Here is a 25,365-nt window from a genome sequence, read left to right on the forward strand (position 1 = left end):
TTTAAAAAGGAGCGGGACCTAAATTCAGAGGTGGGGCTCCGGGATCATCCCCGTGGGCGTGCAGGAATGTGCCATATTAGGAGAGGGGCGCCCCATTTTAAAAATAAGATGTAAAATATATGATCCTGTATTCAATACTATCCCTCAGTTATGAAACTTGAGATGCGAACTTTTCCCTCAGTAAGAGTTCCGGCTGGCACCAAAGTTCAATGGCACTGTTTGTTTCAGTCTGAGGATTTCAGGCAAAGTCCTCCCCACGCACGGCCGCCCCTTTCTCGCCTCCGCTCGCCACTCCTCGGCCCCGCACCCCGCGGCCCCCGCCCCGGGGCAGGAGTTTCCACTACTAGGGGAGGGGTGGCAACGGGCTCCGCCACCGCTGGCGGGCGGCGGGGGCGGGCGAGGCGCGGGCCCCAGGGACAGCAGGAGACCCGGGGCCGCGGCGCGGCGGCGCGACAGCATCCGAGTAGGGGGCCCCGCGTCGGGACGGGAGGCGACGCCCGGGGCCCGCAGCCGCCGCGCGAGCCCGCGGCTTCGCCCCCAGCCGCGCCGCCCCCCCCCGGCCTGCGGAGGATGGCACGGGCGGGCGGGGGCGGGGCCGGGCGCGCGGCGGGCGCCCCCGCGGCGGCCGGAAACAATAGTGCAGGAGCCGAGGCGCGCGGATCGGCTGCCGCGGCTCGCGGAGGTGACGGTGAGGACCCCGCGCCCCGGTCCCCGGGCCGCCTGCGCCGCGGCCCGAGTCCCGCGGCCTCTCGCGCTGCTCCGCTTGGGGCGCCCGGACGGACGGAGAGATGGACTCGGGACCGCGGCGCCCGGAGGGGCGGGTGCGCCTCCCCAACACCGGAGACAGAGCGCGGGCGGGGGGGGGACGAACTGACTCCTCTGGGCGCTGAGTCCGGGGGGACCAGCGGCTGCGGCCCTCGGTCGCCTTCTCTGGGTGGGCGGGAACCCAGGGCGAGGGAAACCCCCGGCTCCTGCCACCCCGCCCCCGCGGCGCCCGACCCGCGCGGTGGAGCTGCGGTCGGTCCGGGGTCCGGGCTCCGGACGCGGCGGGCGCTGGGGACTCGGGCGGGACGCCCTACCCCGTGTTGGGTTTGCACGTGCATTTTCCTGCCGCCGACCTCGGGCAGGAAGCCTCGCTGCGCCGAGTTAGCGAACCGCGTCTGAGGTCCCCACGATGAAGTTAAAGCGTGTCCGGAACAGGTCTTTTCCCGCATTCAACAGCGTGAAGTGGGTGGACGGACCCCGGCGGCCGAGGCGGCGTCGCGGCTGGGTTCCCGCTGTGCGCGCTTGGGGGTGGAGGGGCGGGCTGGAATCCCGCAACCCGCCTTCCTCCACATCCCCTCAACCAGAGGAAACGCGGGACCAGAAAGGGCCTCGGGCACAGTGCCACCCGTGGCAAGGCTTTAACTGTTACTAGGTTTGTGTCTTTGACAATAAAAGTGTTGTATTGAAGCGCAGTATGGCGATGCTTGGTTGATGGTTAGATAAACTGAACAGCATCCTTCCTCTTGCTAGAAGTTCCCTCTGTTGCTCTAAGGGCAGGTCCTTGGAATTGCGTAACTTTCCTTTTCTGTTCCTTAATAGGGGCACAATGAACGAAGAGGAGCAGTTTGTAAACATTGATTTGAACGATGACAACATTTGCAGTGTTTGTAAACTGGGAACAGACAAAGAAACACTCTCCTTCTGCCACGTTTGTTTTGAGCTAAATATTGAGGGTAAGTACGGAGTATAGATTCATTTTATGGCAAGAACTTTATACAGCTGCTTACTGTGAACTAGTTATAAGGTGAAACTGAAATTTCTTAAATGATTGCAAATTGTGCCAAGTATGAAGTGTGGAGGTCTGTTCAAGATAAGGATTTATTGGAAACGAAGCTGAAGTTAGCGCAGTCATGAATTTAAGAAAAATCTTTTTTTTTTACTTTCACAGTACTAACCACATTTTTGCTAATATAGAAATGAAATACGAATATTGACTGGTAAACATGTTTTCTGCTTTGAGAGCTTATGAAATTGTCAGATTTTAAGGAACATTTGTGTGTAGGGGGGCTGTTTTGTTTTGTTTTAATACTGAGAACTAAGGTAATCAAACATTTACTTTCACGGGCAAATGTAATTTCATTCCTTTAGCCCACCATGCTAGTACCTGACTGAGGTGAGCTAGAGCTCTTTTCCCCAGTGCTATCTTAGTATGTACAAAAACATTTTTAAATTTTTAGATAACCTCTTTTCAAGTGGTCACTCACACCTTTAAAAATTTCTTAAAATTAAAAAGGCTTTTAAAGTTTCTTAATAGAATCTCTCAATTTTCTCCAAATACTTAAAAAAAAGTCTCTGTTATTGAAAGTATTTGGGTTAGTGCACAGTTAATGTGTCTATAGATAGCAATAGTTTGCCCCCAAAAAACATGTAAGAGATTTTTCTTGATGTTCTCATGATAAAACTCTGATTTTTAAAAATATTTGAGTCCCATCAAAAAGAATCTTAATAATCTGGCTATAAAAAAATTTGCCTTCCAGTTGAATTTTGAATTGTAACATCAGCAGAGAGATTTTTTTAGACCTGTGGATTTGATTCTTTTTGCTGGTTTGCATATTTGAAAATTTTCATTTTTTTCACTTTTTCTATCTATTAAGTAGAAGATATGAAATGTTCCTATAACAAATAAAAAAATGAAAAAAAAATACACGTTAGGATTATCCACCTTAGATTCCTATTAGGACTTTTCAGAAATTGTTGCAGGCGCCAAATTAATATATTTAGATATTCTATAGTAAAAGTCAAAATTATAACCATAAGTAGACTGCTAAAAACATGTAGAGTTATTTATATGACAGTCATCTTTTAATTAAGATCATATTGGTTATGACAGTTTTGCTGTTATACTCTCTGGAAGAATTGTACTTGCTGAACATGATAATTGATAGAAGCTCATGGATTTCCTTTAGGTTTCATACATGTAACTTTGGCTTTAATAAGTATAGTAAATATAACTAATTTCAAAGGGATGACTTAAAAAATATGATTCTTATGTATCATTTAAATTACCATGCCCTTCATTGTGCTAGAGTGAAAGATTATAAATTTATGTTCTTTGGAAATAGAGTTGGCCCTGTATGTTCTTTTACTTGTAGATTTTAATTTTAGATGGCCAAAAGCATTAGAAATGATCTAGTTCAAATCTGTATTTTACACTGAAGGAAACAGCCAGATTGTTGGAGTGTTAGGGTTGCATTAGTGGTGATGGCAAGCTGTTGTTAAGTCCCAGGCATTTACTGTGAGCAATTCTGTGCCAGGCACTGTACTAAGCACCTTACGTGGATTAACTTAGCTCAAAATAGCTCTGGGATAGTTACTTTTATCCATTTTAGAGGTGATGGAACCTAACCTTTGAAACCCAAGAAATATACTTTGAAGTCACACAGCAGTAATTGACAGTCCTGGGCTTTGAAGCCTGATGATCTAGGTCTAGTATATATGATCTTAATTCCATTGATCCACTGTCAATAGTTATTTCATTTGATAGGGCTAATATTAGAAAGCTATTTTCCTGAATCCTAATTGGCTACCATTGCTATTCAGTTAGCCATCTTTTCCTAACTGGTGTTTCCTGCTAAATCATTAATGGTATTTACACTGATAGAATTTTTCTACAGAAATCTGAACTTTCACAATTGCTTCTTTTGTGTGTGTGTGTGTGTGTGTGTATTTTAACTGGTTCTCAGTCATTATATAAAGAGTATACAAATATCCTCAGGTACCACTCTTATAAATATTTCATCTCTGATAACATCTATCTCAGTAAGCATGACTTAAGCCCTACATTGTTGAAATAATAGTTGTCTTTAATTTAAAAGTCAAAAACAGTTCTCAGTTTGAATTCGAACTATTTTATATTTTATGTACACTCAGTTTTACATTTTTAATGACAAACCTTTGTGATAAAAATTCATTTAGAATTAAATTTGCTTTTCAATTTATCTAAAGTTTGTACTCAGTTCTTGCAAATATAATACATTTTCCTATTAACCACACTGATGAGCGAATACATTATCATTTTAGTATCCTAAGATTTTTTTTAATTTTAGGAAAAAGGGAAGAAAATGAGGATGCTGAATTCCACAAAATTTTAGTTTGTATATTAGTGTACAGGCTTTTAGAAACCAATGAAAAAGTGGTAATAAAATAATTGCATACCTAAAAATAACAAAGTATATTTTTTGTCTATGTCAGTAAATATTTTTTAATGTTTTTGCAGTTTCCTTTGCCCTGCCGTGTTCTCAGCACAGTGCCAGTCAATAAATGTTAGAATGTAAGAGGAACTTTAAAAAATATGACATTTAACTTTACTAGTTTGGTATAAGTTCTTCATAACATGGTAATGTTACTGTTGTCTGATTTCTTAGCTTACTAATTGCTAAATTTGCTTGAAAGCATTCTATTTCTTTTTTTCAGCTAAGAGACTAGTTAAAAATTCTCTTAAGGAATTTTTAAGCTAGTTTTTTTTTTTAAGTTTATTGGGGTAACATTGGTTAATAAGATTATATAGGTTTCAAGTGTACATTTCTATGATAAATGATCTGTATATTGTAATGTGCACTCACTACCCAAAGTCAAATCATCCTCCATCACCATATATTTGGCCCAAGGTTAGTTTTTTAGTCCACAATTAGGCTACTTTAGAGTCCACACATTTGTAGTAAACAGAAATATTTTACACCTTTTAGATTGTTGCTTATGTCAAATCAAAACTGATCTAATCAAATGGCCTCTTGTTTAAAAGCTGTGTGCCTGCATACATTAATAAAATGAAGACAAAAGACAGAAATAACAAAAGACAGTCTAATGTAGGAGAGATTTCATATTCTGAGCATGGCTTTAAGTTGCCTTTTTTCTGTGAATTTATTATAATTAAAAAGAAATGCATATATTTTATATACTTACAAGACATAGATGATATATAAGGACCTAAGAATTATACTTTGAAGACTTAAATGTTTTTAAATGTTCACAAGATTCCTTTTTTGTTACCTATAATTCACGATTTAAAATAACTTGTCCATGTCTAGGAATAGGAGACAGATGCATAAACTTCTTATGTTTATAGCTTGTCCTTGGCCTTAAGACACCATAAACTTTTTTATGAGTATATGATTCAATACACTAATTTGCATCATAGTTCATTGTGCTAAAATTTCTAAAGTTTAATGACCAAATTACTACCATCTCTTAGCTGTTGAGGCTGGGAGGAAGGTAGCCCAGGGTGGTCAGGAGCCAGTAGTGAAACTCCACCGTAATCTAACAGAGGCACAAATGAGACTAGAGCGGGATCCAGTCTGTTACTTCATGCTACCTGTTTTCATTTTGTGCCAAAATACTGTGCAAATAATTAGTATTTCTACCTTCCTTTAATAATTTGCTTTTTTCCTAAAGTTTTTTATAAGATTGGGTCAGCACTGGCCAGCGTGGCCCAGTTGGTTGGGCATCATCCCATGCGCCAAAGGGCTGCTGGTTCTGTTCCATCAGGGCACATGCCTAGGTTTCAAGCCCGATCCTCAGTGGGGGGCATGCATGAGTCTGCTCATCTGTGTTCAATTTCACATCGATGTTTCTGTCTTTCCCTCTTCCTTTCCCTCTCTCTAAAAATCAATATATATATATTTTTTTCTTGTTCAAAATCTTATAGATGTCCCCTTTTCTCCCCATTGACCCCTTCTATCCATTTCACCCCCGTCCCCAGTGCCTCACCACACCATTGTCTGTGTCCATGGGTTATGGATATATGCATATAAATTCTTTGGTTACTCTCTCTGCCCACCCAGCCACCCACCTCCCTCCTTCCCTCTGAGATTTGTCAGTCTGATCCCTGCTTCCATGTTACTGAACCTATTTTGTTCATCACTTTATTAAGTTCCTTAGATTCCACATATAATAAGTGAGATCATGCGATGTTTGTTTTTCTTTGCCTGCCTTATTTTGCTTAGCATAATACTCTCTAGGTCCATCCATGCTGTCCCAAAGGGTACGAGATGCTGCTGCTTTACAGCTGCGTAGTATTCCATGGTGTAGATGTACCACAGCTTTTTTCTCCACTCATCTACTGATGGACACTCGGGCTGTTTCCAGATCTTAGCTATTGTAAATTGTGCTGCTATGAACATAAGGGTGCATATATTCTTTCTGATTAGTGTTTCAGGATTCTTAGTATATATTCCTAGAAGTGGGATCACTGGATCAAATTTTTTTTTTAATCTTTAAAAAAACGAAATGATTGGGTCAATTCCTAAATACAGTTTCCAGTTTAAGCTGATCTTGCTAGTTGATTAGTATGCATTACTAATTCTTACTAGTCCATCTCAGTCTTTATTCTCCTCTAATTTGTTGAACTTTTCTAGAAGCCAGCCCAAATTCAGATCCTTGGTAATCTTTCCAACAAGAAAAATATATAGGTGTTTTCTGTTGGTTAAGGCACTAGCAAACCCGATGCTTACGTTTAATCTCGTCCTTGATTCTCAGTATCTGACTGAAATACTGTTTACTTGGTCAGCAGTCAGGGAGCAGTTTGAATCTCAATATTAAATCCTCAATAGCATCTTTCCACTTAAGTAAAAGGGGCCACCACTTTTGATAGGGAAGCTGTATATAGATAACTCCATCTAGTGTTAGCTTCTTTCTCTTATTTCCCATGATGGCAAACATCATGCACTGGTATTAACTAAAAGAGCATTTCTAAATATAAAGCTAATGTGAGTTTAGAAGATAATGATTGTTAAACTTTGCTAACTTCAGTAAAACATTTTAGAAATATTTAGAAATAGTGTCCCTCTGTTGACATTCTAATAAAACTTAAGAAAATTTCCCCATGTTTATTATTGAATGTAATATAAAGACAGCATAATATTTGCATAGCACTTCAGAGGTTGAAAGGTAATTTTACAGCACCTTGAATTTAATCTTCATATTATATAGGAAATTAACATTAAGTATAAATTTCAAATAAGGTAATACCAAGTGATTGAAATCACTAAGTGGCTAAGTAACACTAGAATTACCAAAGTGTTACCAGCAATAGTTCTAGTTAGAGTGGATTTAAATTATTCTAATCCAATTTGGCACACCATCTGTAAGATTTTTGATAAGGGGAATAAACCTATTCAACATTAAGTCTTGGATTTATAGTTTGTAACAAGGAAACAGTGTCTGCTAAATTCATGTATCTATTTCTAGTAGCTTTTTGCCATTACTTTCTCAACTATAAAACAGTAAGGCGAAATAATTTGTGTGTACCCATCAAAATCTAAATCTCAGAATTAAAGCTATGTGGTTGAGTCCATAGCAATTTTTAGACACATTCATTCAGTAAATATTGAGTAGCTGTGTGCCAGAAATTGTTCTAGTAGCTGAGGATAAGACAGTTAAAACAAACATAAATCCCCTTCTTACCAATGTTACCTCAAAACCACGTTAGTTTCCTATACTTAATCCCCATTTTCCCCACTACCCCACACCTCAGTTCTTTCATTATCACCAGAAAGGTCTTTAAAGTACAAATCTGATCCTGCCATTCATTGTCTTAGAACTCTCCACTGGGTCCTTGCCATTTTCTTCAGGTCAAGCTATTAACTCACTAACATGATATGTAAGTCATTTCATGACCAGGTACCTGCTTAACTTTTAAGGCCACCTTCATCTTCCACTAGCTCTCTAAAGTCGCTTTATGAGCTAGTCATAAGCTCTCCCCACTGTCCCTCCGTCCTCTCCCCCCTTCTCTCTCTCCTCTCTCTCCCTCCCTCCCTCCCCTCAACACCATGTACTACTACTTCCTTTACTACTCCTTATGCTTAATTTGGGAGTACATGTAATAGAGGTGATGATGAGTGATACCATTACATAAATTCACAGGGCTGCGCTGAGGGTCACAACAGATGATTAATGTAGGAGCCTTTTGGTAAATATAGTTTGTGATGCAGATGTTAGTATTAATTTATATTCAAGTATAGAAGGGTTTTGCTCTCATCTTATCTGAAAAGATGAAATACCACTGAAAAGTTTGCTATGATTGGTCAGCATATTACATAGCTTCTCCATTGGCACAGAAATTTAATGTTTTATGTACATTGAAGAGGTTTGAATGTATCTTGAGTTGGTTTTCAGTAGGTTTTTCTGCTCTAGCTGCCATTATTTCCCTCGTGTAGCAGCTGCTCAGCACATCCTTTCACCCCAGTTTCTTTGTTTTTTTTATCAACAATATGATTTTTGTTTAATTATCAGTGTCTTTTTTCCCTCGCTCCCTTTGGGTCATTGGATCTCTGACAAGGGTTGTCAGATAAAACTATAATGTGGTTATGATTTTACTTTGGGGGAGGAGGACTGCTTTCATGTGAAGGTTAAATACTTTTCTTTGCTAGATACATTGTTAGCGTAAAAAAAATTCCTCACAGTGTCGAAGGAAATTCAGAATTTTAGGTAGTATGTGTGTCCATTGCCATTTTTGTGTCACTTAATCTTTTATGTGTCATTGGAACATAAAGACTAATTTGTCTTAGACTAAATAACACTGTTCTTTCCCAAACCAAAATGTATTTCTTTGTGGGCATTTTTAATGTTTTTCGTTGAAATAGAAAACAGTTTGCCTATTACAGAAATAATTAAAGAAAGCAAAAAGAATATTAAGAATCGCCCGGCTGGGCATGGCTCAGTCACTGAGCATCGACCTAGGATCCAGGCAATCGGGGTTCGATTCCCAGTCAGGGCACATGCCCGGGTTGCAGGCTCAATCCCCAGTTGGAGGTGTGCAGGAGGCAGCCAGTCAATGACTCTCTCATCATTGAAATTTCTGTCTCTCTCCCTCTCCTTTCCTCTCTGAAATCAATAAAGATATATTAAAAAAAAAAAAAAAAAGAATATTAAGAATCATAATCCCAACTATCCACCAGTAATCTTTTAATATTTTTGGTTCTTCTAAATTATTTTCTGCACTTGGGTGTGTGCGTATAGTGCATGCACACTCCTGTGTGGTAATTGCATTTAAGAAATGAAGTCAGGCTGCATGTATTATTTCATAACCAGCCTTTTCATTAATACGTTAGGAGCATCTTTTTCATGTTTGTAGGTAAAATTCTACCATGTTGATTTTTTTTAAAGGTTGCATCCATTGTACTATAATTTAATTAATCAGTGTCCCTTTGATGAATGTTTAGCTTGCTTCCACTTTACTAGTACTAAAATGTTCTTATGTATATCTCTTTTGCTTGTGTGATTAAATTTCCACTTCATTGTAGCTTAAATTTCCAGAGGAAGGCTTTTGGATGAAAGGCATGTCCCAAGTTGCAGTCTTGTCATTTGTTATGTCTTCTAGTACTACTGAATTAACACCATGTCACCAGCCATTTAAAAACACACACACACACACACACGAAAAAAATATTTGTTTCATAATGAAAAATTTCTACTGTGTGCCAGTTTTCTAACTCCTTTGTTTAGATCAAAGTTCTTTTTAATCTAGAATTGCTAGGATGCAATTATAACACATGGTCAAAATATTTACATTTTAGCATTTTGCAGTATGATTCATCAATTATTGTTGCTTTTTTTTAGCTTTAGTTTTTCTTATCAAATGGTTGGTGAGTTGTGATTGTTTCTCATCAGCCCTAATTTTCACCATTATAGCAGTAATTGAATTACAACTGCCTTCAAATTCACGAGCTAGTATATTTCTATTAGATGCTGCTATAAAGCATTTATTTAAGGTATAGTCAACTAGAATTTCAAGAACACTGATTCAAGTGTATGCGAAGAAGCTGAGGTGCAAAACTAAGGTTTTAAAATAGCTGCAGGACAGCTTTTCATGTTGTTTTTCTGGTTTGTAAGAAAGAAGTCATGCACAACTTTAACGGGGCAGACAGCAGTTCAGGAGATAAAGGACAGTTCACTTGGCTATTGCACTTGTTGCTTTCCAACCTATAAATTTACTTTGCTCCCCCATTCATCGGCGTTACTATGAAGGCTTTTTTTTTTTTTTTTAAGCATCTTTTAACCTTGTTTATCTTTAGGAAAGAATTTTTTTTCTGCAAATTAGTGTCTTCATATGCCACATATAAATTGCTATTTTAAAGTGACAACTCAGTCGTATTATAGTTAATTTGAGTAGCTTTTTAGGAGTCTGTTATGATACCTACATACACAAAAATTTGAGCTATTTGGGGGAAAATTTGAACAAGTATAGGGTTGTGTCAGTTGGAGTGTTGGTCTAATTTGATATATTTTAAGTATTAGAAAAACAAATTTAGCTTTTTATATTCTATGCTGCCATGAACTCAATATTTCATATTAGACTATCAGTAAGAACATGGATAGCTTCCATCATGTGCTCATTACAATTATCCCTTTGCTTAATAAATTACCTGTGACAAACTGTCCTGTCCAATGTAGCCTAGCCACAATGTGGTTATTCAGATTTAAGTGAATTAAAATTAAAGTTAAAACTTTAGTTCCTCAGTCACACTGGCTGCGTTTCAGCGTATTGTATACCGTAGATACAGAACAAGCCCACTGTCACCAAAAGTTCTGTTGGACCTTGCTGGTTAAAAACCAGGTAGCTACATTAGGAGGTAGAATTGAGGGTGGATTGTTATTTTCATACCCTTTTAGTAATAAACAGTTGTTATGTAGGTGTATTTCCCCAGTTTCCCAACTGTTTTAATGAAAAAAGTAAAATTCACTGAGAGAGGTTTTTCTTTTTGACAAGTCATTTGAAATTTTTGCATCTCCTATCAACACAAGAACTCAGTTCTGCCCTTGCTTCCTTGGTTATTTGAGGTTAAGTTTATCTTTTAACATTATCTCTTTGAAATTTGTCCTTATATTTCACTTATTGGATTAAGCTGCTTTAATCTCTACACCGAAATCTGCTGTCTAAAGACCACCTGTTGGTATATCTTTCTTTAGGGCAGTGATTCTCAAAATGTGGAAAAACAAGTTGCTGAGCCCATCTGTGTATAGGCTTGGTGTGGTTGCCAGTAATTCCATCTGTTAGCAATGCAAAGATAAACAATTACGTATTACTTTTAAACAGTATGTTGGATACTTGAACATGACTGACTCTTCAGTGACTCCTGAGTTAACTAAAGGTGTGAGGGGGAGGGAAGTGGGGCACTCTTTATCACAGCACCCACTAAGGCACATAAGACAACCGATAACATTTTCAAGAGGTAGAAGCCTATCCTGTTGTGGGTTTAGAAAGGAAGTAGGTGCTCTGACTATCCATCCTTGCCTTCTCACCTTTGGTCTGATTTCTTACCTTTAGTCCCATGACAGGATAGACAATCTGATCATCTACCCACTAAGTGGCTATGACTAGAAATAGATAAATCGCTAATAATGCTCCTTGAACCTTGGCTTGGCTGCTGCTGCTTGCTCATCAAATGCAACAGCCTGATGGGATTGGGTATCAAAGCATCATCGGAACAAGCGGCATTTACACGGAAGCCATCCAGACATATCACTGTACAGCCTTAGTATAATTCAAGTGTCACTAGCCAACATGGCTGCAGAGCCTGCTAGGTCACAGGCAGAGCACTTGCTCTGTTTCAGCCAGTAGCTGCTTCTCATTAACCAGCTGCTGCCAGATCTTCCTATTTTGTTTTTAAGAGAAACCAGGAAATTGAAAATTGGACATGGGTCTTTTTTTTCTTTCTTTTAAAACACTCATAGTCTTAAAACTTCAGTATGGATTCAGACTTCAGGCTCTGGGTGTGCCACGTCTACTTAAAGAGCTTTTCCTCTATTCCTTTTATCAGAAATGGGAATCTGATCCTCAAAAACAAAGAGGTAACATGTCAGTCCTTTGAGTCTGTCTTAGTACAACAAAATGCAGCTATCTTCCCATTTTGCAATTAACACTTGCTCAAAGAAGCTCAGGATTCTTAATGTGGGCAGCACATAAACATGCAGGTGCTTGTTCTCTTAGCAACCAAGATCAGATCATCATAAAAAGAAAAACACCTTACTCTTGGAAAATTCTTTAAGCTGGGCAAAATGCACGACTTCATAAAAAAAAAAGATTTTGAAGCAGTACCACAGAAATTGTTGGTCATGTTTGAAGGCAATATGTTTAAAGTTTCTTCACAGCATGTTAACAACCTGGAACTTAAATCGTAACTAAATTTTCTTGCCTTATTTAAATATTAAGGAAGAGCACAAAAACCCACCATTTGGAAAACCAATACTGCCAGTTTTCTAATTCTGTTTTAAGTTTGAAGTTAAAGTTGAAGTGCTTGCTCTCTGAGAGCTTCCCAGTCTACTGCCAGTGGTATAGTATCTATTACAGCTTTATATTTGGTCTGCCTATGGAATACCAAATTATATTGACATGCTTTTGATTGGGAAATGAGATACAGTAATCAAATTCAAAGTTAAGTCTGACATAAAGGAAACATGAATAAGGCAGTCATGTGATTCAAACTACTACAGAGCCATGTAGCATGAGTGTAGTCAGCTGAGAGACAGTGCTTTTGACAGGGTCAGCTGGTGAACCATCAGGAAAAGATTGCTTAGCTTACCTCATTACAACCAAATCATAAATAAGGTCTTCAAGAGGTGAGGTGGAAAAGCCGAGGATAGTGGGACATATGATAGAACTTAAGTGTTTTGGTGGCTATTTCTTAGCGCCATTTGGAATATCATCTTATTAGAGGGGGGAAAAAATATGTCACTACACTAGGCAGATTAAATATGAGCATGGAAATATCCTTATTTTAAAAGGGTAACAGTGGTAGGTAGACACCTGAGTGGCTTTTGCTCTTCTATGGGTTTAACCAAGTTTTCTTAAAGTGAGTTGATTTTCAAGGGACACTAAAAGAATAGAAATGGCGGTAGCATGCCAGATGGGTTAGGAGGGTTCTCAGGAATGTGAGACTGGGTAACGGAATCAGAGTGAGCGTGAAAGGATAAAAAGAAGAACACTATTGAATAGGGGCAGGTTAACTCCTTCTAAAATACCACTGTTCACATGGAATTACACTGCCTGTGTAAATTTCCAAAAAGCCCCTATCTAAAAGAAACTAGTACTGTTTTAAAATTAGCAATTATGGTTGCCAGTTAAGTCTTGGGTTCTGTAAAAATAATGACCTCATGACAAAAAAAGTCACATGAACATCTTTGAAGTATGTTTTAAAGAAGTTTTCATAATAGGATGTCAATTACATTGGCCTTCAAAATGTTTATTAGTAAGCAAGTTGTAGTTCAGTTTTTGGTGAACTGGTTTGGAAATTCCTTATAACTCAGCTACTCAAAAGTATCAACTCATTTAATTGTGTTTACATTCATTTTCCTTTCAAAAGCTGCTGAGGAAACAGATTAGTGCTCAGAGCTGTTTACACTTGTAATGCAATTGAAATTGTAGAGTTAGCTGAGAAACTCTCTGGGATGTCTGAAAATAGCAATTGTTTTTTCTCTTATATTAATTCAAACTGATGAGGTGGAAAAAACAAAATCACTTCTAGAGTTTATAAAATGGCATGTATATTGGATAGAAATTAAGTAGGCGACTTACATTCTTTTATTCTAGTATCTGAAGTAGTCAATGCATTGTATTTTTTTTACTTTTTGTGTCCTTTGCTACTGCACGGGATATTTTAAACTATGTTTATATAACAAATATTTTCAAATTGAACTTCAGAACTCAGTCAAGTTTTAAATTTTTAGTGAGCTCTAAAAGAAGAGGTACAGATCTGATCAATGAGCTACAGTTTATATAAAGCAGCCTTTTAAAATATTCAGTATATGTAAATTTCTGTTGACACATATAATTGAGTAGAAGTTCCTGATTTTGCTTGGCAGATTGAATAATGCCACAGGAGTGGCATCTCTGTATCATACCACTCATCAGTTCTTCAGACTAATGGCCCATTAAACTAAGTTCACTGGAAGATGCCTTTAATTAACCTCTGAGCAGCCTGGCAAAGCTGCACATCCTGCTTTCCTTGCTAGGATGGGCAAAAAAATTTCATTGCAGTAGACCTTGAATGATAATTGCTAATAAGTTTTGGTTTGTTTGGGTCTCTTATACGATTTTAATTTTCCTTTATTCATTTAACTACTTTTTATGAGGTACTCAGGCACTATAACATTGAGGATGCATGTAAAACAGATATGGTCCCTTTTCTCAAAGAACTTACTACAGGAACTAAAGGTCAGTGAAGAGGCAATTGGAAAATCTAGTGTGATAAACTGGTCAGATGTATTGGTTAGAAAAGGTTTCTTAGAGGAAATGAGAACTAGAAGGAGATGATGACAACGCAGGTAAGTGTAATGGGAGTGGTAATGGAGTAAAGTAGGATTTGAGTTGTTGTACTGCAAGATTTTATGGGGCAAAAATCTGTTAAGATGGACAGCAAAACATCTCGGGGGCCGGGGGGAGGCGTCAAGGAAGGCACCCAGGTTTCTTCCTTAAGCAGCTGGTGACGTCAGACTTGGGAAGAGCATCCAAGGTGTGGGGAGTGGGGTGAAGGAAGAGGCGTGTAGGCAGGGCGAGTTTGAGCAGCTCATGGGACATCTAGGTGGAAGTGTACACTGGATCAGAACTTGCCCATGACACTTTTACACTTTTTTCCAAGTCTTTTTTTAGGGAATTTTTCTTCTGAATGTCTGAAAGAATCTGAAATTTTGGTAGCATATATATATTTTCACAGTAAATTGACGCGGTGATTCTCTGATTTGCTGTTCATCTCAACAGATTACTTATGTGCACATAATTATGTACTTAGCTGGGTTCTTAGCATTCATTTGGGGATTTAAGTAAAAGTTAAAAGAGAAATTATTCCTGGAGAAAGTTATATTACATGAATTACTAAAAAGCAGTATTGAACACAAAAGCTTTAACTTTAAAAGCCCACAGCATTCTTCAAGTAGACATCTGTTATATTGACAGGTTGGTAAAGCTCTGGGGTACATCGGGAAACTCATTGTTGCATATAATTTTTTAAATACAATTTCTGAAGTTTCTAGGTAAATTTTTAAAATTTAACAGCAAAATTAATTACTTTGTGTAGCCTAATTTTAAATGCTAAAGTTTCTTTTTATATAGACTCAAAAGAGAATCACTTACTGCTTAGATTCAACTAAATCATTGCTACATGTATTAGAGCTGTGGCAATGGGATGAGAGCTGTTTGGGCAGGGGACTGGCTAGTCATCAGTTGGCAACGAGACCTGACAGTTTATAGAGCGTGAGGAAGCTCTTTAATAGATTTTCTGAAGTGAGTAAAGTAGGCAGGTTTCAAGTTCTCTGTACCTACCTGCTATGTATCTAGAGTAATAAGTATTAGAATCAAAAAGCAGATTGGAGCTACCTGTAAGTAAAGGCCAGAGTCTGTAAATGTAAATTGCTAGTTCAGTAGTATTTTTTTTTATGTAGTATGCAGTAACATACCTCTAGACTGCGGTTAAGATGAATCTTTAAGTCCTTAAAAAGGCTTTGCTATTTGTAGGAATTTAATACTACTGAAAATTTAGTTAAATTGAAGCAGAATTATTAGACCATTTTTATATTATTAATACCAATATTCTTTAATATTTTCCCTCCAGTTTACAAACTGACAGTGACTGTGTTTTACTAAGATTTGTATATTCTTAATGCAACTTTAAAAGATGAAATTTTTCTTTTTTTTATAGGAATACCAAAATCTAATCTCTTGCACACCACATCGTTAAGGGGCCATAAAGACTGCTTTGAAAAATACCATTTGATTGCAAACCAGGATTGTCCACGATCTAAGCTTTCAAAAAGTACTTACTATGAAGACGTTAAAACCATTTTGAGTAAGAAGATAAACTGGATTGTACAGTATGCACAAAATAAGGACGTAGATTCAGATTCGGAATGTTCTAAAACTCCCCAGCATCACCTCTTTAATTTCAGGCATAAGCCAGATAAAAAGTTGCTCCCACAGTTTGACTCCCAAGTACCAAAGTATTCTGCAAAATGGCTACATGGAAGTACGGGTGGCTTCTCAGACTATACACAAAGAATATTGCAGCAGAGGGAAAATACAGACTTTGGGCTTGCTGTGCTACAAGGTTCAGGTGCTACTTTATGCCACAGTAATGTATTGTGGTCTCATGGTCACAACCAGGCACAGAAAAAAGAAGAGACAATCTCTAATCCGGAGGCTAGTGTCCAGACCCAGCATCCACATTACAGCAGAGAGGAATGTAAGTAAAATAGGAGAAAGGTGAAGGTTGATGTTTTATTGGGGTTTTTTTACATTCTTATATATGTGATGTTTCAGGAACTTTGCTGTAGAATTATAGATTTGGTAAATAGAGTATTTAAATGATAAATACATCACCCCATAAAAAAGGAGATGTCTTAAAACTCTCCATCAGTTCTCTGGAATACCCCTTAGTGTGTCCTAAACATTGGAATTCTGCAGTAACATGATTTGTTTTCCCATTCTAAATTATTAAACTAAATGCACACTGATTTGGGAAGTTCAGGGTCCATATAGTTTAGAAATAAAGCCTCAACCATGGCTCACACACATTGTCACATTGCTAATCCCTACAAGACTAATTGACTTCCTTGGAGTGGCATTTCAAAAGCATAAATACGGCATTTTACTGAAGGCCAAAGGTAATGTGTTATTTTAAAGCTAGAACAGTGACTCATTCAGTCTGCATCTACAAAAACTCACAGAAGCTGAGATAATTTTCATTGACTTAAAATCAAATGATTTTAGAGCAAGAAGGGACCATGGGTATATTTTTATGAAACTTACTGGTTCTGTGTACCTAAGGTTATATAACTAGATAGATAACTTGATTTTTCAGACTGTTTCCACAGTGCTTTACAGTCAGGTTTTTCTAACTGGGGATCATGAACTATGTAGTGTTTAAGCAAAATTGACTTGATGGGTAGTGACTCACACTTTTTAAAAACTGAAACAGAATGGTATATACATGTCAGAATCCAGTGGGCCTAATACGAAGTGCTTTTCGGTGAAACTGGCTTTGGGGGAGGTTTACTGGGAGTGATGTAAAATACATTTTTTACCATGGGTTGAGATTAGGATTTGAAAACTCCACACTGGAGGAGTTAATGAATGAACTCTTGGGTACTGCTGAATGTTATATTGGCAGATAAGTACAAATTTTTAAAAAATAGGATATTGTGTTAGTGATGCAGGCAGCCTATTTTCCTGGGTTGTTTGGTAATAATGAATATATTTTCATGTTTCAGTGAATTCGATGACTTTTGGTGAGGTAAAGCAACTGAATGCAAAGCTCCAACAGCAAATACAGGGTAAAGAATCGGTGTCAATGTTTTTTTGCATGTGAAAATTTTGATACAGAAAATCCCCTATAACAGGGCCCCATTAGCTTCATCTGCATTTAAATTTGGAAATGGGATTAGAACCTGCTAGCTTCCAGAGCAAAAGGGATAATGAAAACAACCACTTTATGAACTGCAGGAAAATGGGTTTTTCTTTTTTAAGTGAAAATGGAGACTACAACTTAATCTCTACCTTCTTACTAACGTTCTGCTACACACATGAACTCCCTCACAGTTCTTTAAGGCAGGTATTAGCCCTGGTTTGGAACAATTTCAAACACAAAAGTAGTAAAATAGTATAGTGAATCCCTTGACCCATCTTCATCAGCTTTAACTGCTACAAAAAGCGTAGCTAATTTTCCTTGATCTCTGCTTGCACCCATTCCCTTTGCCCCACCTTCAGTGTGGATTATTTTGAAACAAATCCCAGACAACGTATGTTTTGTCCAAAAACACTTCAGGATTTTTTCTAAAACATAACTTTTTTTAAGGTAATCACAACCTGACCACATGTAAAAAAAAAAAAAAAGTACCAGCTAGTAATTCCTGAACATCATGAAATATGATGCTAACACCAACAGTTAACAGTTAGTGTTCAGATTCCCCAATTGTCTCTTTTTTCCCTTTATAATTGATTCCCATTTCAGTGAGGAAACTACAGTTGAGAGACAGTTAAGCTGCTTACAAAGATCATGCATTCAGTCAGTGACACAAAGATTTTAACCTCTGTGTTTTTAACTCCAAAGCTAGTGGTATTTCTTGAGCACACAACCTCTCCAAATAAAATAATAACAGTAACAATAGTAATAGCAGCTTATATTTGTCCAGTACTTATTCTGTGTAAGTACTTGACGAGTATGACCTCTTGAATCCTCACAGTAACCCTGTGAAGGGCCTACTCTCATTGAGGTAATACATAAGGGGAAATTAAAACACAGTTTAAATTACTTGCCTGGGACTCGCAAGAGTAGGAACAATATTCTAGGTAGTCTGATTCCAAAACCTCTTAGAGGGGTTTCCAGACCTAGGCACTAATGTGCACTTACTTTCCATAAGTCATATTAGATAGTTACTGAACCTGTTTCTATTTCAAATTGTGAAAAGTGTCTCTCTCAGAGGTGGTTATAACTGCCATTCTTGCTGCACGTCTATATAGCTGTTGCTTATGACACTTAAGTATCACTTGATGGAGAAGAGGAATACCGTATTCCAGCTGGCTGTGCAAAGTATACAACACCCCAGAATGGTCAAAACGCAACTGTTTCCTTGGTGTCAAATCACCTTTTTTCCCCCTTTACCCTCACCCAAGGATATGTTTATTGATTTGAGAGAGAGAAAGAGAAACATTAATCGGTTGCCTTTTGTATGTGCCCCACCTGGGGATGGAACTTCAGTCTAGGTATGTGCCCTGACCGGGAATCGAACCCGAAACCCTTTGGTGCACCGGACTACGCTCCAACCAACTGAGCCACCGGGCTGGGGCAATGTCATATCATTTTAATTGCAAACTTTTACTCAATGCATTCAGTTAAAGTACTTGAAATATAAATCATAGGATTAGCTTTCTGTGTACTAAAAATGGAACTTTTTAAAAATCTTTACAGAAATTTCTGAAGAGTTAGCACACCAAGTGCAAGAAAAAGATTCTTTGGCCTCAGAGCTCCACGTCCGACATGTTGCCATCGAACAGCTTCTCAAGAACTATTCCAAGTTACCATGTCTGCAAGTGGGGCGAACAGGAATTAAGCCACATCTGTCCACGAACAACTGAACTAAACTTACACTTGCTTCTGATGCCCTACCATTTCCTGTTCTGCCAAGCATGCGGGATGGTCATTAAGATAGCAAAGCTTCAAGGCAGTATTTAGCATCTTCGTCAAATAAAGCAGATCATCACATTCTGGTCTTCTAGGGTTAAGCATTTGGGTTTATTTTGGGAATCTTTTTTCCCATAATTACTAAGTGGCCCTCCCTAACTTTTACCACATGTGACTATTTAAATATACTGTTACAGTGTGATTTTTATTAAACATAGTTTAATATAATTCACCTTTCAAAACAATATAAGGTTAACGAACTCCTGAGATTAGTCTGAACTATTTAAGAGGGAGATTAAATTCATAATATCACCTCTTATTTATTATGAGCAATATTTTAATATGAAAATTTTATATATAAAAATGCTATTTTAGGTACCTTTCCATTCTCTTTATAAATGTGTATTTGAATGGCTCTGTGTATTATATTTACACTTCCATGTGTGAATATGTTACCCATATTTCAGATCACTGCATTTTATTCTCTTAATATACTGCTTTTACAACTATTATCTTGTTTTCCAAAGATAAATGTATTTTGGGGTAGAAATCTATCTAGTCGAATTGTTTGACTTCTAATATCTCTTATAAAAGAATAACTTTTTAAAGCAAATATGCAAGAAAGTAAAATATTTAACTTTTTCTAACAAAAGCAGTTCCGAGTTCAGGAAGAAAACGCTAATCTAGCTTTTGTATGTCAACAAGTCTCCATAGAAAAAGCCTCTTCTATTTCAATATTATTTTCATTCTAATGACTTTGATGTGTTAGACTTTGGACAGAGTAAGTCAAGCCTCACTTGTAAGTCAAATGGAGTATCTTTCTTCAAATTGAATACTCTGTGAAATAACTGTCCTATCTGAAAAAAATTAAAATTATTTTGTATGCCACTTTGTATCAAGGTTCAAGAATCCTTGAACTGTTCAAATTCTGTATCAACATCATTGAAATTAGTCCCAAAGAAAACATTCTGGGGTATTTTTCTAAACTTTAGAATCTAAAGGGAAAGAGAAGACTGCTTTATGTAGAAAAACAGAACTAATTAAACAAAAACCTATTTTTTTTTAAAAAAGTATGTATTGATTTTAGAGAAACATTGATATGTTGTTCCACTTATTTATGCATTCATTGGTTGATTCTTATGTGTGCCCTGACCGGGATCAAACCCGTAACCTTGGTATATTGGGATGATGCTCCAACCAACTGAGCTACCCAGCTAAGCAGCTCATTTTTAAAAGGATATTTATGTGTTGCCTATGTTTCCAAGGAGCTCTGAATAGCTGTCTCAAACAGCTAGATAAGTTTTTAATGTATTATAACAAAAGCTATAACCAATGCAGAATTAAAATGGGCTATAAATTCTGTTTTCAGCTGGTGGCTAGAATGTATTCATAAGGTAAGATCCTTTGCTTGAAAGAATCTACAGAAAAACCCATAATTTGGCAGCTCCGTGCATAAAAATATAAATGACTTCTGCCTTAAATTAGGCAGCCTGCCCTAACTTGGGTCAGATTTTAGTCTTGAACACAAACAGTGTTTGAACTAAGCAAAGAAACACCTCAAACTAGTAGAAAATTTTTTGTAATGCTGAAACATGTTGAATTTGCCCAAGAGTATTGCTTGATGCCTCTTTGACCTTGTTTTGTTTTCTCTGAAGTATGACATAACTGCTTTTCCGAGGGAGTTTGTGAAAGATGCTTTCAGTTTCTCTCAATTCTTTGAGTTATCCAAAATGAATTTAAAATCCAGGAGTGGGGATACATTGCCTTAGTTTTTGATAAGCTTTAAATTGAATGTGTGCAATATCAAAATCCATAAATTTACAAGTTGAATAAAGACTTTTCCAGATGATGCCAGTAGGTATTCTAGTGCTTGGTTGTTATGGTCACATTTTCAAATTTGACTTTACTCTTTTTTGGCATAATCCATTAAGGATGTTACCAGCCAGTGTGCTTGCACACATTTGTGCTTCTATTTAGATCACTTTGGGACAGCCATAAAAGTCTGGGATGTGTTGCATTTGATATCAGTAGTAGCATATTTCCGGAATGTGAGCCATATGGTGAAACCTGAACACAACAGTGTTATCCAAAGAAAGTATGTGCTTGCTTCTTAAGGAATTTCTGGCAAATGTGTAGCTTTACTAATGAGTTAGGAACAATTAGATGGGATTATACATGTACCAAGGTCTCAATCGGGAACTCTTGATTTATCCCATTTAGATACTTCTCCTTAAGCTGTTCAAGGGAAAGGTGCTCTTAAAAAATACCTGGTGCTGGTACTCACACTAGTACTTTATTTGGATAAAATATTCTAGTAAAAAAAAAAATTTGTTATTTTGCACAGCAGTTTTTTCAAATATTTGATAAATTTATTTTATATTCCAATATTAGTTTTCTTGATTGAATATGCAGTTACTATATATTCTAAAGTAAGGCTAAGGAACAGAGTTGAATTCTACCTTGAGAGAATATGAAATACCACAAACTTGGTTACCATGCTTTGCTATTCTGTACACTTGTTAGTACTTTCTGAGGAAATTTGGAAGAAAATCTTATCTGTACCTTCAGTTTCAAAAATGGCAAAAGAAATACTGCAAGTTATCTATTACTGATTTCAGAGCTTATATGATTAAGTGGAGTAAAATAAGACTGGTATTTTTTCATGTTAGATTTCATAATTTAGACGAGTTGAATTTTTAAAAAATCAGTTTGAAGTAAAAGTGATTTTGACAACCCAAGATTGTTCTCTTGATTAAAGATTTCAAACCCGTTCAGCCTTCTGTCATCCTTTCACACTGGTATTTAATATCCTAATGTGTTTTATTTAACAAAAGTCATGCACTTAAGACACCAATAATAGATGATGCAGGCAGCAGAACAGTGTTTTGTAGTTTCTTATGCATGACGGAGCGAAGAAATGTTCTGACTTTTTCAAATTATATGCTCATTTCACCACAAAGTGCCCATTTTTTTATACATTTGAGGATTACTTTTAAAGTAAGTTCATGCAAGAAAGTGATTTCAGTGATATAGTCAAACTATATTCTGTTTCATTGGCATCTTCACAGGCATCTTAAGATTTCTCGGGTTTTCCATTTTACCATATTCTTTACCACTGAAAATGGTTTAAAGTGCTTTCTTGTTTTGTTTATGTATCTTTCCTTGGGTTTACACTCTTGAGTCTTTTTGGATCTATTTGTGTATGTTAAAGTTTTGGTTTTATTTTGACTTTTTAGAAGAAATTTTCTTACGTTATTATTGTAAAATGTAATACAAAATGTATGTGCTCTAAACTTAAGTCAGAACTTTTAAAGAATAAATTATTTGTGTAGCTTCATAGGAGATTCAGGTTAGTGACCATAAATTAGGTTATGTGACATGAAGACTTTTAAATGGTCCAGTGTAAAGTTATTGTAGTGTTATTTTTCTGACTTATGCCAGTTAGTTTACTGACCAATGTTATTGTCAGTGCTAAGGTAAGACATTTGAGTATTTTTAAGTACTTATTAAGAAGTTAGTACTCTTAAAAAATTCTTTAAATGTCTTTTGTTCAGATGTGGCTGTAAAACAGATAAGTGATTTCATTTCGGTGTTTAATTGCAGTTTTCACTTTAGGTTGGTGGAAATAATTATTTAAGAAAATGTGCGGTGAAAATCAGTAAGAGATAAGACTCAACAGGTTACTCCTACCAAATTAAGTCTGTTGGTAGTGGGATGGGAAAGAGTTGGTTTACCTGAATAATAAGGTAATAGGGCTCTGGCACAAGTACAGGTATCTTGGAGGATGGTAATACTGTGTGTGGAGCAACAAGGTTCTGTCTCACATCTCAGTATTTTCACTCTCCATCCTTTCATAATTGCCCTTGTTATAAGGTAGTCTACTTATTAAGCAATTTGGCCATGTTGCTGTGAAACATTTCATAGCAAATCTCTAGCATTAAGATATTTTAGCATCTAGTTTGTAACATACTTTTCCTATTATTTTTGGTTTATAAGAGTCCAGATTATGACTGCATTTTAGGGATACTGGACTGAAACAAAATCACGGAGATGAGTATCGCCTGCCCCCAAAAAAGTGTTAGCTGAACTTCCCTCACCTACATCTAAAGCAAAGGGAATTTTAGTAAATAAATGTTTATTTCTTTTAAACATGAAGAATGGTTATTTTCATTCTACTACCTTGAAAAAAGTCAGCTTAGAAAGTGTTCAGTAGTGACTTCTGTTTAAAGCCATTCCTTCTTTTACAATATGTTGTGTATGTTGACCTTGCTTTAAGTCTTGAGTAGCTTATACTATGGTCATTGAACTTAGTCTCTCTCTGGTGTTAGAAATTTATTTCACAAAATTGTGCTAAGACATTTGGAAAAAGTAAATTCCAGCTGCAATGGTAAAAACCAAGTTGGTTTCCAAAAGTTTAGACATTACTTGGCTGTTACACTTTTCTTTTAAAACTGCAATAATTTACAATTGTATTGTTCTGCTTTGGAATTGTAACTACTTACGCTTGTCTACTATTTTAATTTTACAACAATAAAATAAATATTTTGTTATCTATTAGTTTCAGTGAATATTTTTATGAGAACATTTTTTAATGGTTGGCCTATATGGGGGTTTTGTTTTGTGGGCTTAAGGAGTCTATACTTAAAATCATTATCTAATGATTTTTTAATTTCTTGTGAGAATCTTTCTTAGAAACTTAAGTGAACATTCTCTGTCCCAGGAGGGAGCAGGTAATGATTCCTGTAACTTAGTGGATGTTTATGTAACTTTTTTCATTGGATTATGCTTTACATACAATAAATACACAGATTTTAAGTGTGTTTGAGTTTCAACAAATGTATTACAACTATAACCATCACCTGTTTGTGCCCCTTTCCAGTCACCTCACCCCCCCCTTCCCTTCCACCCACTCTTCTGATCTCCATCATTGTAATTTGCCTGCTCTAGAACCCTATATAAACATCATACAGTATGTGCTCACTCGCCTCTGGCTTTTTCCCTCAGCTGGATGTTTTGAAACTCATGTTAACGCAAGAATCAGAAGTTTGTTCCCCCTTTTTGATGAATAGTAATTATTGTCTGAATATATTATAATTTGCTCATTCACCTGTTGATGGACATCTGAGTTGTTTCCAGTTTGGGGCTAATAGGAATAAAGCTTTTATGAATTTTTTAAATTGGCTTTTAAAAGAATTTAGAAATGTAACAAAATATTAAAGTAATTTTTATATAATTTTTTAGTAATAAAATGTAAACCTAGAAAATGAAGGCAGCTATACAAAAGATCAGAGGCAAAATTCAAAAGGGATTTTTGAGAACTGAAGCATGTAATGAGGTGCTAAGAGAGTCTTAATCATTTTTAAATCCCTCCACAAGTTTTAAGTCTCAAGTCGAACCACTTTGTTTTGCAGAAGAGACAGTGATGGCCGAGAAAGTCTGGTTTGGTGAAAGTACTGGAAAGAACACTAGGCCACAAAATGAAGTTCTGTTTAGTTTTAAGTACTTAATGATGTTAAGGGAAATATGTTACTTGTCTAAGCTTGAATTCACTCAGCTGGACCAAATGAACAATTGGTAAAATGTAAGCCTGCCCCTGCTTTATCACCTTCACTCCTGCCCAGTCTCCAAGCCGCCTTGGAAATTTTCAAACTGTTTCTAAAATGATTTGCTCTCCCTCACTTTTAAATGTCGTTATAGGACCTGGAATTCCTTGCACATGTCTTAGAGACTGGTCAGTAGGTGTTGTGAGTGTGTGGAGGGAATGCTGCAGGCAGGATGACACCCTTTTATATCATTTACATACTGGTCTATTTGTGAAAAGTTTTTGAAAGGTTTTACTTTGGGAATTTGAACTAGATGATGTCTTAGGTCCCTTTATCTTGAAAGTTCCACATGACTTGCAAGTTTACATCAGTGGGCTTTTCTTTTTTGTTTGGTTTCGGTTCTCTGCATCAGTCCCATCCCAGTGGCACAGACCACCCCCCCTCCCCCTTCACCTCTAGAAGCAAAAAATTACAACCCCAGCCTCCCTTGAATCTGGGGTACACTCCCTCCTGCCCCGCCCTACACTGCTGACACAAATTGGGTAGAAAAGGATCCACGTTGAGAGCAGCAGTGTCTTGACTATCAATAGAGGCATAAATACCTGGTATCCTGTGTCCCAGTGGGGGCTCCTGCCATCTGATGTTGAGTAGCCGTTGCTCTGTGTAAATTT

The 25,365-nt window shown here is 37.2% G+C and overlaps 1 protein-coding gene across 2 annotated transcripts; it reads left to right on the forward strand.

Moving 5' to 3' along the window:
• The first annotated feature begins 608 nt into the window (after window positions 1–608).
• On the forward strand, window positions 609–21,924 carry LOC308557597 (protein EURL homolog). 2 transcript variants are annotated; one of them, XM_081138180.1, is made up of 5 exons: window positions 609–688; window positions 1,585–1,718; window positions 15,675–16,214; window positions 17,242–17,304; window positions 18,939–21,924. In XM_081138180.1, exons 2-5 carry the CDS (start codon window positions 1,592–1,594, stop codon window positions 19,103–19,105), a joined length of 897 nt encoding a protein of 298 aa, XP_080994306.1. In that variant the 5' UTR covers window positions 609–688; window positions 1,585–1,591; the 3' UTR covers window positions 19,106–21,924. The 2 variants fall into 2 exon arrangements, with proteins under 2 accessions (XP_080994306.1, XP_080994307.1); XM_081138181.1 differs by lacking the exon at window positions 609–688 and adding an exon at window positions 1,337–1,417 and having other exon boundaries at window positions 18,939–20,995.
• Window positions 21,925–25,365: the final 3,441 nt, after the last annotated feature.

This window comes from Miniopterus schreibersii (assembly GCF_964146895.1).
Source record: "Miniopterus schreibersii genome assembly, chromosome: 5".
NCBI lineage: Eukaryota > Metazoa > Chordata > Mammalia > Chiroptera > Miniopteridae > Miniopterus > Miniopterus schreibersii.